Genomic DNA, 17420 nt, shown 5'->3' on the forward strand with positions numbered 1-17420 from the left:
CTTTGTGTCGGCTTCCCACAGACGGCGCCAATGTTAACGTTAGAGATTGAGCGGGATCTCTAGTTAGCTATAAATAAAGAGAGAGAGAGAGAGAGAGAGATTGACACAAGATGTATAGTGGTTCGCCTCCGCATGAGCGGGAGACTACGTCCACTTGAAAGCTATACTAGTGTGTCGAGCCTTGCGGCCTAACAAGATTACAAGAGATGTGATGAATGGTTCGTGTTTAAGTGGGAGGAGAGTTCCTTTTATAAGTGAAGGAAGCCATCTCCTCTACATTGTTTTCGATGTGGGACAAGTAACAACTATTCTAGTGTAGAAAGTCTAGTTTGTGAGGGCAACTTGGCAAGGGCGGAAAGGTGGCTTCCCGGTGGCGGATTTGCGACTTCCGGATACCGCCGCGTAGCCTGAACATAGGGCTACACGATGCATGTCTCGGTTGGGCCTTGCCATGTCTCGTGGATGTCCCAAAGTGGGTGTTACTTATGCTTGGTGATGTAGAGAACTAGCTTGCTAGTGTAGGTATGAACAGAACATTTCTAGCTACCTTGTTCATAGTTAGGTGGCTTCCATCAAACTGGACACCAGTAGCTATTCTTTTCTTATCTTCTTTCCAGAGTTCTTCTGGAATTGTAAATCTCTTTGCAACTGTAAATCCTGATCCATTATCCACGAAGGCATGTAGATGATATTTTTTGTGGTCAGGGAATTTGAAGCTCATTTTTCTGAGCTTGTTCCTGAGGTATGAATGGTTTACATTCTTCTGGAACATTTTCTGGTATTTCGACCAGTTCAATGGTTATATCGAGTTTTTCTTCCTCGATCTTTTTCTCCTTTGTTTTTGAGGAAGATGGTTCCATAATTTCTTGGAACGATGTTTCTAATTCTTTATCTTTTTTCTTGGAGAAATGTTCTTCATATTCTTGTTCTACTAGTTGGCTGACAAGGCCATTCTTGGTCTTTCTTCTTGCTTCAGCTATGAAGCATTCTTTGTGATAAGTCTTTTTTGACGTTTCACAAAACACAGGGAGTCCATTCTTTTCGTGACATTAGCAATAGTCACAAACGAATGTACCAGGGTTCACTTGATAAGCAGACGATAATGCTTCCATCTTACTTTCTTCCCAGTTTTTGACATGTAGAACATTCATCTATCTAGATTCTAAGTATTCTACTTCATAATCTATTTCAGCATCAGATGAGTCTTCTTCTTCAGACTAGGCAGAGTAAACTCACCTGTCGTCTTCTTCATCATCAGAATAGGCTATTTCGTAATTCTTCATGTTTGCTATTTTTACTATAGGCTTATATGCTTCAAATAGAGATTTAGTAGATCTTTTACCCTTTTCCAAGCATTCATTGGCATAGTGCCCTTCAGTTTTACATAACTAGCATCTGCAAGCTTTCTTGCCTGGTTGAGTATTCTGAGGATTGACTCGGTGATTCTTGTGATTCTTCTTTTTCTTGAAGAATTACTTTTTAGGATCTTCATCCTGTTGTTTTCTGTAATTGGTACTTTTCTTGAATTTCCAATCTTTTTTCTCATTACTTCTTTTGAATTTTTTCGAGTAATATTTTTCTTTTCTTTTTCTGTGGAACTTGGATTCATGACATCCCCAGTTGGTTGGCATATCCAGTATTCCATAATAGAAATTATCAACTCCTTTGAGTTGTTTTTTGGCCATCTTAGCTCTAAGATTGGCTTTGCATTGCTCTTTTAGTAATTGCCTGATTCTATCGGCAATTGCTCCAACTGAAAATCTTTCAATTGGTTTTTCAGCTATGCTTTCTCTCACAGCTATTCTCCATGGTTCAGGGAGTTTCCTGTACAATAGGTTGACTAGATCAGTATTCTCTAGTTCGCCAATTGTACAGTAATATTCTTGAAATTCATTCAAGTATTCTTTAAAATATCTCATGTCACAAATTTTGAGAGCATAGATATTTGATTTGGCTGTTTCTTTAGCCTTTTCACTCAGATTTGAGAGATCTCCACAGAACTGATCATATAGGGGTACTGCAAAATCATACGGAGATTTTGAATTTTTGATTTCTTCAAGCCAGTCTTTCCCTCTGGCAGTCTCTTTAAAAGAAAAGTAATACTTTTTTGCTACTCCAGTGAGAATAGTTTCATAATACACCTGAAGACCTAGTGCTTCAAATTTTCCAAGGGTTAGAGCAGAAGCCATCATCAGGCTATCAACCCATTGGTCAAGAGTTTTTCTCTTGTCTAGAGCTTTGTCTAGATTTAGCCAGATACCATGAGTGGAAATTGGTAGTCTGGGTATATTGTCCTCTGGGACAAATCTTTGAGAATTTCTTTCTCCATTTTTGCTTGTAGGGGATTTCTGTGTAGGGAATTTTATTTTTCCTTTTTCTCTTATGATAACAGTTTTGGAGTTTTCTCCTTCTTCCATTTCAATATCCTGATAGGGAAGGAGTTTTCTTTCCTTTCTTGGTTTGAAAATTTTCATTTCTTCGATTAGTTTTTCTAATTGTTCAGGATTTTCGCAGGATTCTGCTTCATCATAGAGGTCATAGAGCTTTTGTGCTCTAAGCATATTTACTGGTCTGTTCAGATCAACTTCTAATTCTTCTTCAGTGATTGGCTCTGTTGGTTATTCAACAGAGAATTTGGTACCACTAACACTAGCTTCTCTAGTGCTGTAGCTTCTTCTAAAAAGATTGTTGTTTATCCAGACATTTTCAGAACAGACGTCACTTTTTCTGTGATCGTCGAATTTTAGACTGATATCTCCAGTCTTTCTGCTTTCATTATAGCCGCTTTGGCATTTTCTGTTGGTTTTTTCGGACTAGAAAATTTCCATTCAATAGGAAAAGTTACTTCATTCCAAGTAACCTTGTGGATCTGCTGTGAATGGTTTTTATGGCTGATGAGGAAACCAGTAGTAAGACTTGGGATATTTGATATCCTGGTTTTAGGTTCTATTGTGGTGCTCATTAGTTTATAGTATATTCTGTATACTATAGCCAGTTCTTGCATATCTTTTTTCATTGATATGCCATCTGTCTTGACTCTCAGTCTTAGACAGTGAGCTGCATCTTTCAAGCTGGTTGAGAAATTTGGAAAGTAGTTGAAGTATGCCACTTGATTGCATAAAGAAGCTTCAAGTGTTCCCAACAGACTAGCTTGAAAATCTGTTAGTCTATTGTCTTGTAAGACACATAGAACTAAACAGTTTATACCTTCTCGGGCGAGAAGTTTTATGCCTACTTGGACTGCTCCAATGTGCATAAATTGATAATTTTTTGTTCTTGCTCTGGCAACTTCTTCAGGAGTGATCATCAGAAGATTTGTTTCTCCTGTCGTTGAGGGGGTTGTGAATTCCATTAATTTGAAATGATGGCTATCCAACACATCAAATTTTCCCCTTTTATAGATTTGCTTGAAATCTAATTTAGGAATTGAGGAGTTTTTTTACCTCCTGTTCAATTTCGTTGAATTCGAATTCTTCAGCATTGAGGAGTTGTACTCCTTTCTTTTTCCCGAAGATGCTCATCATTTTGACATCTCTTGTTTCTTTCGGGTTTTCATACTGAATACTAGTATGGCTAGTAGATGGTTCCAGAAAAATCATGTTTGGAACAGAATTCTTTTCTGGTCTTTAATCCATTAGCTTTCTTTGGTTTTACTGTAGGCACTCTCTTGTCCTTCAGTATATTTTTCATAGAATCCAGCATTTTTTGCTGTTCATTGATTTTTCTACTAACATGTGTTAGCTTTTTTTCTTCCGTTTTTGGAAGTTCTTTGATATAATCTAGTTTGTTTTCCAATTTTTCTAATTGGTAGTTTATACCTGGTAGTTTTTCTAGATGATCTTGACATCTAGATAATTCTTTCAGTAGGTTCTGATGTTTCTCATCAGAGGTTGTAAGTAGAGAATTCAGCTTCTCTAATATTAAATCAAACATCGTTCCCATTGGGGATACCCCTTCTGAGCTATTTTACAAGCTCTGATACCAGTGATTTGCGGATCTAACCAATGCTCAAATAATCAAGAGGTTTTTGTTCCTCTTTAAGAATATATAAGATATTTTCAATATCTTGCTCAACTTTATAGATTCTTGTTTGAATCCTAAAGATGATATCCCAGTAATTGAGAGTTTCTTTGTTAAGACTTTCTCTAAAGTCTTTCAACTTTCTCAACTTTTCTTTTTCTTTCCTCAATTCTTTGCTTGTACTTTTACATATAGCATTTAACTCAAGTCTGTCAACGATCGGAATTATGAATAGTAAAATTTAACTGCTTACCTTTGAATATAGAGGATGAAATATAGCTGCAATTATAGTCTAAAAAATAAATCCAAAATGAGCCCACCACGTTTCATCAAAAGGAAAATAATAATAAAAGGAAGAATTAGAGAGAGAGAGATGGATACTAATAGTATAAACATTAAGTGAAATGAATAGTTAGGAGAAAAAGAGAAAACTTTTGTGTGAATAGGGTTGAAAATAAGTTGGTGGAGTGTATGAGGTGTATTTTGGTATTTTGTGGGTAAGTGATCATTATCCCTATAATAATTTGTAAAATAGAGAAAAAAATAATATAAATTAAAAAAATAGTGGATGACAATTGTATGAAAAACATTCCAACTTGTAACCAAAACAAAAAAAATTCCAACTACTCATGACTGCTCTCAGTGGGTGGGCCATTAATAGTATAAAAAAATTACATTTGTTGTTGAATTCCACCCCTACGGCCCAACCCACTTTTTTTAAATTTTTTTATTCCCACCCTTACGCAATCCTTTCAATCCGAGCCATCCCTGATGCCAACGAAATATAAACCATATGCTTCACGGCATTAGTATTGCATAAAGAGGTCAGTCACTGTTCGCTAAAAAAAATTAATTAAAATAAAAAAAAGAATTATTGTCTAACAATCGCAAAATCATTAACGGTAAATTGTGTTGATTAATCAGATAAATTTTTATAAAAAAATCACCTAATTAGAAATTTTGCTTATTATATGATAAAAATATAGCAGGTCTACTATTTCCAAGTTCCAACCATGACAATAATAGTATGGTTTGCCTTAATAACTAAATTTATGAGATTACAATAATTATGTGTCTATTAAGATAAAAAACTTTGGCCCTCTGGTTAATTTTCCACTTTCATCGCCTTCCTTTCCTCATCATCAAAATCATATGCTGAGGTCCTTTCTGCTCTCTTTCTTTTCTTACTTGAACGAATACTCACCTGCTTTATCTCCTTGATGGATTTGACATGGCTTTCATCTAGAGTGGATGCAAAGATCTGAAAGAAATGATACAAGTAAGCAATGCACAGAAGAAATAATGTGGCACGTAAAATTGGATTTGCCAAAACTAGGTACTACTTTTGGTGCACAAAGCCAAAATAAGACTTCATTCCGAGGAGCTACATTTTCTCCCAAACCAAAATTTAAATTGAGTTATTGACCAATAATTTTGCTCTTTTAATACAATTAATTTTTCTTTTGTCCGACAATAAATGGATTTGTTGTAACAGATTAACTTTTGAACATCTTCAAGCATGAAATTCTCCCATATGGTAATAATGTGAGCCTAATCAAAATGAAAACCCTAAAAACTCCAAATATGTTCCAATTTCAAATTCTCATCCGATCTTTGCACCGCTTTTTCCATGTTTGGAGTTTAGGCTTGGGAAGCGAACATTTTCCCACTTCATCCAATCAGGTATGTGTGTAGTGTGTAGATTTGTTTGTCCCTTGTGGTTGATTAAGGCAACACAGAAGGCTTTCAGGATTAAGAATGCGATTTGGATTTCTGACTCTACATTTTGGTTGTGCGTGAGCTATCTTGCCTATAAACTTATATCCGATGTACGTTCATGATGAGATATCTTATGTTCAACTACAAAAAATACATACATAAAGAGGCTGGATCAGAAGCAGATGTCCGAACCTGATGAGAAAATTGAAAACGCAGACGCAGCTCGGGGCGGTGCGGATGGTGCGCAGATTCTGTCCTCGGAGACTACTAACATCCCGGATGGCGTCCACCATTATGGAGGAAAAAGTGATCGAGGTTGAAAGTCCGCATGGGAAGTTCACCCAAAACCTCCAGCACCTCAATCTCAACTTCGAGCTCAACACAGAAGTCTACGGGCAAGAAGCTAAGGATGGAGGCCTGGTTCGGCACCCGCAAGACCAGCACCACCATCCACAATGCCCTTAGCCGCGTCCGCACTTTTGCGTCTTTGCAGACATCCACTTCTGATCCAGACTGCATCCAGACCAGTGCGTGTCTGTGTGTGCGCGCGTGTGTGTCCAGACCTGTATAAATTCATTTATAGCATCCAATATATTTATGCAGATTTCAGAGTCATCTTCCTGCACACAAATTGCATTCTCTGAGTTGGGCAGCACCAAACAAAAAGAATCAGGAAAAGATTCATATCATTCACTATGATCAGGAAGGTATAATTGACAAACAGTAAATCACCTTACGTAACTTCAGAGCTCCAATGATGTAGTCAGTCAATCGCTTTAAATACTTTTCATTACAACCTTCAGCTTGCCTTCTGTCTACAGCTAACTTTGCAGTAAGCAGTAGCTTCAGCATTGCTAGAGGAAAAAAAAAATGATTTGCCAATCAAACCTCCACCGACATATGAAGATGAAGGAGCAAATAAAACCATCTAACATTATCAGTGAATACTACCTGAAACAGCAGACTTCCTCACATTTTCATGGATATAAAATATAAGTGGAACTAACGTTGGGGCAACCTGCAATTAAATGACCCGTTTTAGACTCATATCATTGAAGGCCTGGCAAGAAAAGTTATTATTACACTACGACAGACCTGATCGATCCATGGAAAGAATCCTTCCTTCAGTTCATCAGCATAGCAACACAGCAAATTGCAAGCTGTAACTTTTTCCTCCAATACACTAGTCTTGATTCTAATCCTTTTATCTCCATGAGTAATTGTTTCCAAACTGTAGCACAGACCAACTTTTAGCATGACATCAAGAACCAAAGGGAAGCATGAATATTGCTACATCTTATACACTCAGTAACCATACACTCATCAGGGCTCTACAAACAAAAATTATTATTACATTTATTATTTTTTATTTTTTATTTTTATTTTTTTTAGGATGGAGGTCAAGGCCGTGGTTGTTATCCATGCAGACTAGTTTTTATGGCATGCAGCTAAAGGTTCAAGTGAACTTGGACTCGTTAACTTGTGTGTGGTTGCTTGCAAAGAGGATGGAAGGTTTAAATAAATAAACAGGTTGTGCAGGCACATGGAAGCATATTACAGAAGGCTTTCAGATACAGAACTTGCAGAAATTGAAACCTTTCATCATCAGATTCATCCATATCACAATTGTCATTTGCAGAGGTAACAGTTTCAACAGGCTTAATTTGAACAAACTGAAGCAAAGGAGGCATAACAGCACTCATGTACGGAAGGAAATCTTGTCCTAGACACTTGCAGAGGTCAGCGCATATCTACAATAACATTGTAGATAAACTGTTATAAGATGGAATTAATTGCACTTTCTGAGCAGGGTAATTTTAAGATAAAATAGCTGTAGCATAAGATAAAATACCTGTAGCATGCAACTTGTAGTTAGGTCATCTGGCTCCATTTGAGATCCTTGCAAAGACATCAGCACTTCCATGACCTTACAGAAATTAAAGCGGTAAACATCATTTGGTACGTATGTACATTAACTAGTTGATTTGAACAACCCAACAAAACAAAACAGCTGCAGGTTTCTTCGTTAAGTAAAAAATGAAGATGCTCAAATTTTAATTCCTCAGCTGGAAAACAGAATATACTATATGCAATAAATATGCATGAAGAAGAAAATTAAATCCGTCCTATCAATAACCATTGGTAGCAAGATAAATATCTCATATAAATTCCAAAATGGGGAAGCACCGATGCAACGAGTGGTTTCATATAAATGACTTACTTTCTTAGCATCATCCCTGAATTTCTCCTTTCCAACAGCCATACCAACCAAGCTAATACACGCCACGGACTTGGACCAAACCGGGTTATTAGTGGCATCCAACAACATAACTCTCAGGGGAATCATGACATCTTCATAGTATTTTTGGAATTGCTCCTACAGATCCCATTACCATCCAATTGAATCATCCATAACACAAACATTCAACTAGAAGAACACATTATAAAGAAAAATACCGGAAATGAAACAACAACTGATGACAAAGCAGTCGATGCTTCTACTTGCACCATTTGTATCTCACTCTGCATAAGACATAAAAGTTGAGACATGTAAAATAGTACTTCAAAAGAACATGCAAGTCCTGCATCATCAATGTGGTACAGTTTATATAAGCAATTACCTGCAAAAGTACAACCAATTGGGAAACCACTTCATCCAAATAAGGTGTCAAGATATCCCTAGCACATTTCTCAATGAATTTTCGCAGTGCTGAAGCTGCATGTGCCTGCAGATATCAAATTACATGAAGTAACAATTATTAGCCATTGATTTCTTAGCAAAAGAAAAGAACAAGCTTCCTTCAATTAACATGGTCTTGACAATGAGCAAGTCTGACAAAAAGAACTCCACAAATGAGCCAAATAAAGAAAATGCCAGCATATTCAATATCCTCCAGAGCCACACAATTCCCAAGTACAAAAACCAATGTTGTCTAACACAAAAAGCTGTCAATTTCTTTACTCAAAAGTGAACTTTTAGATTCCCATTACTTCATAGAAACTAGCATGGCAAGAAGCAAAATCATCACCAGTCAAAAAATCCCGATTAGGATTAAACAATCTTGTCAGACATTAACTTACCAGTAGACGACGGTTCTGCAACCCATATATAGTGGCATTCAGTGCAAAAAACACCTGTTGATGATATTGAACTTGCAGGTCTGGGGCCAAATAAGTAGACAACTGGCCAACTGCATTAATAGCTGACCACCTTACCCGAATATGTGGATGTTTAAAGGAGTTCAAAACCATTGGCACCACCTGCTCCAAATCTTTTATCATTATCTGCAGCAAATAGAAAAAAGAAAAGATATACAATAAGATAACTTGAATACATTTCACTGCAACAGGTGGAATGATGCATAAAAAAATGAATACTTTGCTGCGCTGAACTTTTCACATTATTGATATAGAAGTGAGTAGGAGACCACTTGGAAACTGCATCAAGAATCGTAATACGAGTATGCGTGCATCTCATACATGACAATCATCATTATTTTGGTTGATTAGTATGTATTTTCACAGTGCCCCGTCTTTCCAATTACGCAGCATGGGTACATGAAGTTTATGAGTTAACAACTAGTCCAAGCTTGATTTGTTACCAAATAACATATGGGGGTCATTAGTTTCAGGTCTATGCAGGATATATCAAATACAAAATAATTATTTTTCACAGTGCCCCGTCTTTCCAATTATGCAGCATGGCCAAGTGAAGTTCATGAGTTGACAACTATTTCAATCTCGATTCATTACAAAGAACAGTGACAATATGTTTCAATTCTATGCAGGATTTAGGGTTGATACCTCAGAGCAACCCTCAGCGATTTGAGCAAGGGCAATCAATGCTGCATGATGCTTGGGCCACTCGGGTGCAGCAAAATGGGCAGTAAAGTGTTCTAACGCAATTGGAACAATGTTATCGCCACCCAAGGCAATGGCAAGCCTATGCAAACACTCCTGCCCAACACAGTAGTCACCACTTACACCCAAGGCAATGTCATCATCAGTCTCAGCTGTATGCCATGAGGGATCATCCTTGACATTTGAAACCATCCTCATTAAAATGGGAAAAAGTAGACCAACAAACTCCCGACACCTCCTCATTATCCATGGTGCACGCTCTCCGGCCTCGGCCAGAGTAATCAGAAACTCAATGGCCAAGTGCCTCGTCCCTTGTTCCAAGACATCTATGGCTTCAGCAATCTGCAGCATAGCCCGGATGATCTGCCCGTTGCGGCTGAGCAACGACGGATGGGTCCCGGCCAATTCAATGAACAACTTGATCGCTTCCTGTGCCATGATCTCCTTCCCTTTGTTCAATTTCCCCATCACTGTTCTCATCATTTCAATCAAGACGTCGTGAAACCTATCCTCATCTTCAGAGTAGGGCAAACACCGAATGAAATTGACCACAGCACTAAACGCAGCTATCTTAACTGCATCTGACCTTGTGGAGGAGCTCAAGCAGTACAAGAAGACGGTGTGTAATTCCTTCTTAAACGGGGTAAAGAAGTACGAGAGCTGAGCGAAAATCAAGAAGGAACATTCCTGAAGCTTCGGCGGCGCATCGTAAGAGGTGGATTGGAACAGAAAGGGCAAGAGCTCCAGCCAGCCGTCGACGAACAACACTGCGGAGGCAAGCTCCGACACGGCGTAGGAGATGGCCTTCGAAATCGATGTTGGGGTGTCCTCGCGTTGAATACAAGATAATAGAGTATGTTTGAGGGTGGATATGGTGTTAGGAGAGAGTATTCGCCACAGGTCGCGGGTGAGTAGTTGCTTCCGGAGGAGAATGGAGGACATGGTTCGTGTCTTCTCGTCGGGAGAGACCTGGAGAAGCTGAGCGAGTTTGAGAGAAAGCGACTCCTGATCGGCCTGCTTGCAGATGTTGAAGACGAGCTCGGCCTCGGACCGCTTCTCGGAGGAGATGAGGTCGGAGATTAGGGTTTGCAAAGAGGAGGGGGAGGAGATTAAGTGGGAGATTACGGTTTGGAAAGTGGCGGCGGGCTCAGGACCGAGAATGGCCGCCAGTTGCTGATGCTCAGTCGACTCCGCCATTCCAATACGCTGACGGAGAAGCCAAAGGTACACGAGGGGAAGAAGAAACAAGAAAGAAAGAAAAGCAGAAGAGGAGGGAGGGAAGGAAAAAGTGTTGGAGATTTCAATTATATATAGAGAAAAATTCAGTTACCGTCCCAAATTATTTTGCCAAGGCCAATTTGATATCTGAACTCTCAAAAGTATTAATGTGATACCTAACGACTTAAATTGGCATCAACGTGATACTTCCGTCCAAAATTTCTGACGGCGCCGTTTTTTTGCTGACGTGGCAAGCACGTGGGTTAAAAAAAAAAAAGTGAAATGACCCATTTACCCTTTTTTTTTTGAGAAAAATTCAGCTACCGTCCCCAAACTATTCTGCCAAGGCCAATTTGATACCCGAACTCTCAAAAGTATCAATGTGATACCCAAATACCTAAATTGACATCAACGTGATACTTCCGTTAAAAATTTCTGACGGCGCCGTTTGTTTGCTAATGTGGCAAGCACGTGGGTCCCAAAAAAAGTGAAATGACCCATTTACCCAAATCGAGCAATTGACAGTGTGTGGGAGAAGCCAAAGGTACCAAGTACCAGCTGGCAAGTCTTTTTCTTGATCTAATTGTGCTCAATTGCTATTTGGGTTGGTTTTGCTTTTTTGGTTTATGCTGGGTTTGTTTTTAGTTCTTATATACATGAATTCATGTTATATGTTGCTTTGGTCTTATGATTGTGATTTTGATCGGAGTATTTGGTATATGTTGTTACTGACATGACGGCGGCAGTGGAGGAGGAGGATGCTGAGGTTGTGGCGGTGGAGGAGGGGGTTTGATGAATGGAGGTTCTATTAGCGAATGGGTGACGGTCTCTGCGAAGAAAGAAGATGGTTGGTGGAGCTAAGGTTCACCAAAATTTGGTGTGCAGCGAACCAGTTTTCTAGTTGGTTGCCCCGGAAGAGGAAAGCTGCTGAGCGGAGAAGAAGGAAATCGGTTTTGGCGGAGAAGAAGACATGGGTGTCTCTGGGTGCCCAGAGCAGTTTTCTGGGTGCAGAAAGATTTGATTTTTATTTTTTTTTGTTAATCATGTCACCCAACTTTCGTTTTGGGTCCGTCTGCTGGGAGTTGAATGTGAAGAACATGGATTTGTAGCAGGAATTGGAGAGGATGATGGCAGCGTTGGTGATGGTTTGGGGGGAGGGGAAGGAGATGAGAGAGAGGAGGAGGAGAGAGAAGAAGAAGAGGACTGAGTTTCAAGAAGAAGCAGAAGCCATTTTTCTTTGATTCTTGGGTGGAGGAGAAGGAGCGGAGCTTGCGGTGGTTTGGGTAGAACAAAATCCCAGAAAAAGAAGAAGAAGAAGAAGAAAAATGAAAAGAAAAAAAATGCTCCTATCATTTAATAGGATTGATCTAGGTGCTTTCACTTAGGTTAATTAGTAAAGGAAAGTAAAATATGGGAAATCATTTGCTTCAAATGTTTCACATGATCGATTTCTTTCTCATGACTTAGATGATCAATTATAGGATTTGAATTGAGTTTAATCATATGGAATTGGTTTTGATCTTTGTTTCTTACATTTCATCCTTGTATATATGTTTTTATATTTTCTTTATTTAATTTAATTTTAATTTTCAATTTTATAAATCTTAAAACCCCCTTATTTGTGTTTACTTGTATATATTTATATTCTTTATTTTATTTTTGTAAATAATACTTTATTATTTTAATTCTTTATTTGTTTACAGAATTGTATATATTTATATTCTTTATTTTATTTTTGTAAATAATACTTTTCTTTATTTGTTTACACAATTACAGGTGTACTATCAATCCTCGGTTAGAACGATCCCTACTTATTCTATACTAACGATGACATTTTACAGGGTTAAATTACGCGCTCATTTTGTGCGTGTCAATTTTTGGTGCCATTGCTGGAGATTGACACTCATTTCGAGCTTGTCAATTTTTAGCGCCGTTGCCGGGGATTGACGCTCATTTTGTGCGTGTCAGCAAACAGACGATGCCGTTAGAGATTTTTGACCGAAGTATCACTTCGATGTCAAAATATGTCTTTAGGTATCACATTGATACTTTTGAGAGTTCGGGTATCAAATTGGCCTTGGCAGCATAGTTTGGAGATGGTAGCTGAAATTTTTTTTTTTTGAGGAATTAACAAAAAAAGGGTAAAAAGTCAATTTTGCCCCTTTTTTTGGACCCACGTGCTTGCCACGTCAGCAAACAAACGGCCCCGTTAGAAATTTTGGACGGAAGTATCACGTTGATGCCAATTTAGGTTTTTAGGTATCATATTGATACTTTTGAGAGTTCAGGTATCAAATTGGCCTTGGCAGAATAGTTTGGGGACGGTAACTAAATTTTTCTCTTATATATATAATACAAGATAGGCGACAAGATTGGATACATTGACAATGGTTTTCCATAATAGATTAGGATTTCTCATCCCTAGTTGAATACTAATATGTTTTCCTAATTTGTTTTCCACAATAGATTAGGATTTCTCATCCCTAGTTGAATACTAATTTGTTTTGGGAAAAATTCACCAACGGTGTCTGGACACTTTGGTGACTTTCAGAATGATACCTAAACTCTGAATGTTATCAATGTGATACCTAGACTTTACTTTTCGTAATATCGTCGTACCTCTGGCAAACTTCCGTCACGTCTCCGCCAACTATGAGCAAAAAAGACATTCTGCCCTCATTTGTTTTAGGAAAAAATTCACCAACGGTGTCCGGATACTTAGGGGACTTTCAGAATGATACCTGAACTTACAAAGTTATCAATGTGATACCTTGACTCATTTTTTCGTATCAACATCGTATCTACGACCAATTCCGGTCACAGAGCCGTTAAATTTTGCATGTGAGTAACTTGATGAAGACAAAAGGACCGATTTACCCTCAAAAGTTTTTTTTTCCTTTTCTTTCTTCTTCTTCTTTTTTGTTTTCTTCTTCCCCTGGTTTGAATCATGAAGATTCAAATCATCTTGCTCGGCCGATTCCCACTACCGATTGCCGATCAAACATCGCTGTTGCGTCTCAATCCACCTTCATGCACCGCAGATGCTTCTGGTTCCTCCCACTTCAAATCTTACAGCAAATTGAAATTGTGCATTGAGGCTTCGCCGCTCACTCCGAGTTCATCCCCGCCACCGACGACTTAGCCACCACCACTCTTGTTCTCTCCTCGAACCCCGTTTTATACACCATTAATCAGAAACACATACCCCGCCAGCCCTACACTCTCAAATCACAACTCCAATCCCACCCCGCCATCCTCTCCGTCGTTCCCGACATGCAACACCACCTCCACACGATCCTCACCTGCAACTTCATTGGTCTAGCCAACAACTTCGGCCTCTGCCCAACTTCGATCAGAGGCAATTGTAGGCAGACAAAGATTAACATTAACTTCGGACTCCACACCATCCTCACCTGCAGAAAATTCGAGCTGTTATGATTCACCAACTCCACCACTCTGCTGCTGCCCACCATTGCTCCTCGCCGATTAGCAAACAAAGAACTCGAAGCCTCCACCATCAAGAAATGGAGGCTCACATTCTGCGTGTCCTGTGTGGCGGATATCTACACCGTCGGAGAAGATGTTGTCTGAACAGAAATTGAGTTCGGGTTCCACAGCGGCAGCTCGTCTATTGTGGCCTTGGCTTTCTTGATGAGCCAATCGACGGCCATGCTGGGCCGGTCGTATCCGAGCCGGTCTTGCACGTCGTAGAATTGAATGGCGGTGTGGGCGGTAAGCCGGACGGGGTGGTCCCTGGGGCCTTTGGCGGTGTAGACCTTGCTGTGGCGGTCCTTCCGGCCGGTGGCCCTTAGAATGTGGCCTCGAACCTCCACGATTTCGCTAGCGTAGAGAAAGAAGCAATCCTTATCCCCAAACCCAATCAAGAAGTAGCGGAGGACGACATCATTAGGCGGTGGTGGAGGTTGTTGTGGCTCTCCCATATTTTTCTTCCTGCATATTCGATGGTGGGTTCTCCGAAAGCGGTGGTGTTGGCAAAGAGAGAAGGAGAGAATAAAGAATCCGAAAAAGAAGAAGAAGAAGAATAAAGAAAGAAAGAAAAGAAAAGGGAAAAAAAATTTGAGGGTAAATCGGTCTTTTTGTCGTCATTAAGTGACTCACGTGCATCTTAACTGCAAAATTTAACGGATCCGTGACAGAAATTGGTCGTAGGTACGACGTTAATATGAAAAAATGAGTCCAGGTATCACATTGATAACTTTGTAAGTTCAGGTATCATTCTGAAAGGCCCCTAAGTGTCCAGACACCATTGGTGAATTTTTTCAAAAAAAAATTTAGGGTAAATTGGTCTTTTTATCTTCATTAAGTGACTCACGTGCATCACATGTGCAAAATTTAACGGCTCCGTGACGGAAACTGTTCGTAGGTACGACGTTGATATGAAAAAATGAGTCAAGGTATCACATTGATAACTTTTTAAGTTCAGGTATCATTCTGAAAGTCCCCTAAGTGTCCAGACACCGTTGGTGATTTTTTCCCTTTTTTTTTTGATAGCAGCCACCTCTTAATACACCTTACCCACCTATTTTAGGCCCATCTGGAACTCTCTCTTTTGTTATGGACACCCATCTTTTGACACCATTTGAATTGCTAGTTGCAGTATGGTCCATACCAGCTGTATTGACAATGAGTGGATATATATATATATATATATATATGTGTGTGTGTGTGTGTGTGTGTGTGTGTGTGTGTGTGTGTGATTCCAGCCTCTTTTTTGGTTAAATGAAACTTCAATAGAGAGGCCCAAGGCCTAGAGAAAACAATACAGCCTAAAAAGGAGGAGGCACACACTAGAGGTTCGCACACAGCTAACTAAAGCAAAGACTAGGAAACCAAACGACAAGCAAATTAAGAAACCAGAGCACTAACAAAAAAGAACAGAACTAGAAAAGAGAATACAAGAGAAAAACAAAGCCGACAGCACCGCTCCAATGAAAACACCAACACCCACAACCTCAGATAGTTAGTGGTATCTCCATTGATCATTTTGAAAGGGTGGGCAAGGAAGACCGTCGCGAGAAAGGACATGCACGAGGGAAGAAGGTGGCTGGTCAATCCAGACCTCCGGGCACTTCTTCCTCCCTACTAGCGAGGCAACCAAATCAGCTGCAATGTTCGCTTCCCTGGAATCCAAAACCAAGCGAAACGCGCGTTCGAGGTAATAGAATTCCTGATCATAGACACAATTGGAGCAATTCTGCAATAACATGTAATTGATGAATTGTTGATAGTATCCAGTATCCACTAATGACTTCGAATCTGATTCGAGGATGATCGGTGAAAAGGGGATACGCTTGGCCACATTGATAGCCATTGCTGGAGCCATCGCCTCCGCCTCCAATGCAGACCCCGTCCTACATAAAAGAGTAGCTCCCTCAAACAAGATGCCATGAGAGTCCCTAGCTAGAGAACTAACACCGGTAAGCTTCGAATTCTCAATCCAAGCAGCATCACAGTTGATTTTGATATGACCAGGGGGAGGGGGACTCCAGTTTTGAATTAGATCACACCTGGCTATACTCACATGAGAGGAGAGAGAGCTAGGAGGCATAGATTGATTATGGTGAACAATGTGGTTATGAGAGTGAGAATGGTTCTGTGGGGGTAGACACGAATGAAGTTGGTGATGCTTTGAATTTGAGGTTTGGAAAAGAATTTGGGAATAGGAATGATGGGTTACAGAATGGTTATGAAAGGGAACAGTGGGGTTGGTGGATTGATGATCATTTGGATTAGTGGGGTTAATTATGAGAGAGGGAATAGTATTGAGGTGGCTGGATATGGGATTTAAGGAAAGCAAAGAATTATGATGAGGAGACGGGTCTGTTCGAAGAGAAACAGAGGGAGGATATCCAGAAAGGATAGTAGAATTAGAAAGGTGAGCAGAAGAAGTGGGGGATATGTTAAAGGAAGGGGGGGGGGGGGGGAAGGGAAAATACATACCTGAGACTGTTGAGAGTGCATATGAGAGTGTGACTCTGATCTTGAAATGGGATTGTGGTTTTTGCAGGTGATAAATTTTGCCGCAGCCATACCAGCTCTCCTGGCCACCAAACTTGGATCAATTGGAACTGCCTCATAAACATAAGCATTCCTAGCTTTCCAAATTTCCCAGAGGAGAAAAACAACTTTGGTAAGAAACTCCTCTCTAATTTTTTTGCAGCCATCCATCATGAGAATAATGTTCTCAAACCACAAATCAAAAGTACTAATGGCTTGCAGATTGATCTTGAAGTTTAAATCAGAAGCAAACCAAACACAGATTGCACCAGGACACTGAAGAAAAATGTGTTCAATAGATTCAGGGAACAGATCACATATAGGGCACAAAGGGGAAGGGATTATCTTCCTTCAATGAAGATTTAAGTAAGATAGTAAAGCATTAACCAAAATTCTCCATAGGAAGTTTCAAATCTTAGGAGTAGACTGAGTAGACCAAACCGCCTTCCAAACTATGTGATTAACTCTGTGTGATGAGTGAACCTGTTGTGTGGTAGGCTTGAAACTTTGAGAATGTCTGAAATGATAGCCTGACCTCACCGAGTATTGGTCACTTTTTGACAGAGGCCAAATAATTTTGTCCA

The 17420-nt window shown here is 39.6% G+C and overlaps 1 protein-coding gene across 5 annotated transcripts; it reads right to left on the reverse strand.

The window, feature by feature from the left end:
* Positions 1-4952: 4952 nt before the first annotated feature.
* LOC121048795 (importin-5-like) lies at positions 4953-10872 on the reverse strand. 5 transcript variants are annotated; one of them, XM_024300702.2, is made up of 12 exons: positions 9544-10872; positions 8821-9024; positions 8361-8465; positions 8197-8262; positions 7961-8116; positions 7592-7666; positions 7336-7490; positions 6835-6970; positions 6691-6757; positions 6472-6593; positions 6303-6359; positions 4953-5281 (listed from the first exon to the last, which is right to left on the reverse strand). In XM_024300702.2, exons 1-12 carry the CDS (start codon positions 10795-10797, stop codon positions 5126-5128), a joined length of 2553 nt encoding a protein of 850 aa, XP_024156470.1. In that variant the 5' UTR covers positions 10798-10872; the 3' UTR covers positions 4953-5125. The 5 variants fall into 5 exon arrangements, 3 of the variants coding, with proteins under 3 accessions (XP_024156470.1, XP_040375627.1, XP_040375626.1); XM_040519693.1 differs by having other exon boundaries at positions 5147-5281; positions 6303-6379; XR_002922342.2 differs by having other exon boundaries at positions 5150-5281; positions 5932-6359.
* Positions 10873-17420: the final 6548 nt, after the last annotated feature.

The sequence above is a fragment of the Rosa chinensis genome, chromosome 5 (genome assembly GCF_002994745.2).
Source record: "Rosa chinensis cultivar Old Blush chromosome 5, RchiOBHm-V2, whole genome shotgun sequence".
Classification (NCBI taxonomy): Eukaryota; Viridiplantae; Streptophyta; class Magnoliopsida; order Rosales; family Rosaceae; genus Rosa; species Rosa chinensis.

What these genes read in the sequence shown, in the direction of transcription:
- LOC121048795 (XM_024300702.2), bottom strand. Translation starts at nt 10,797, where the DNA reads ATGGCGGAGTCGACTGAGCATCAGCAACTGGCGGCCATTCTCGGTCCT. An exon ending in CAGTTGTTGTTTCATTTCCG is followed by an intron (nt 8,117 to 8,196) that starts GTATTTTTCTTT and finishes TGGGATCTGTAG; the next exon opens with GAGCAATTCCAAAAATACTA. An exon ending in GAGCTCTGAAGTTACGTAAG is followed by an intron (nt 6,360 to 6,471) that starts GTGATTTACTGT and finishes ATTTGTGTGCAG; the next exon opens with GAAGATGACTCTGAAATCTG.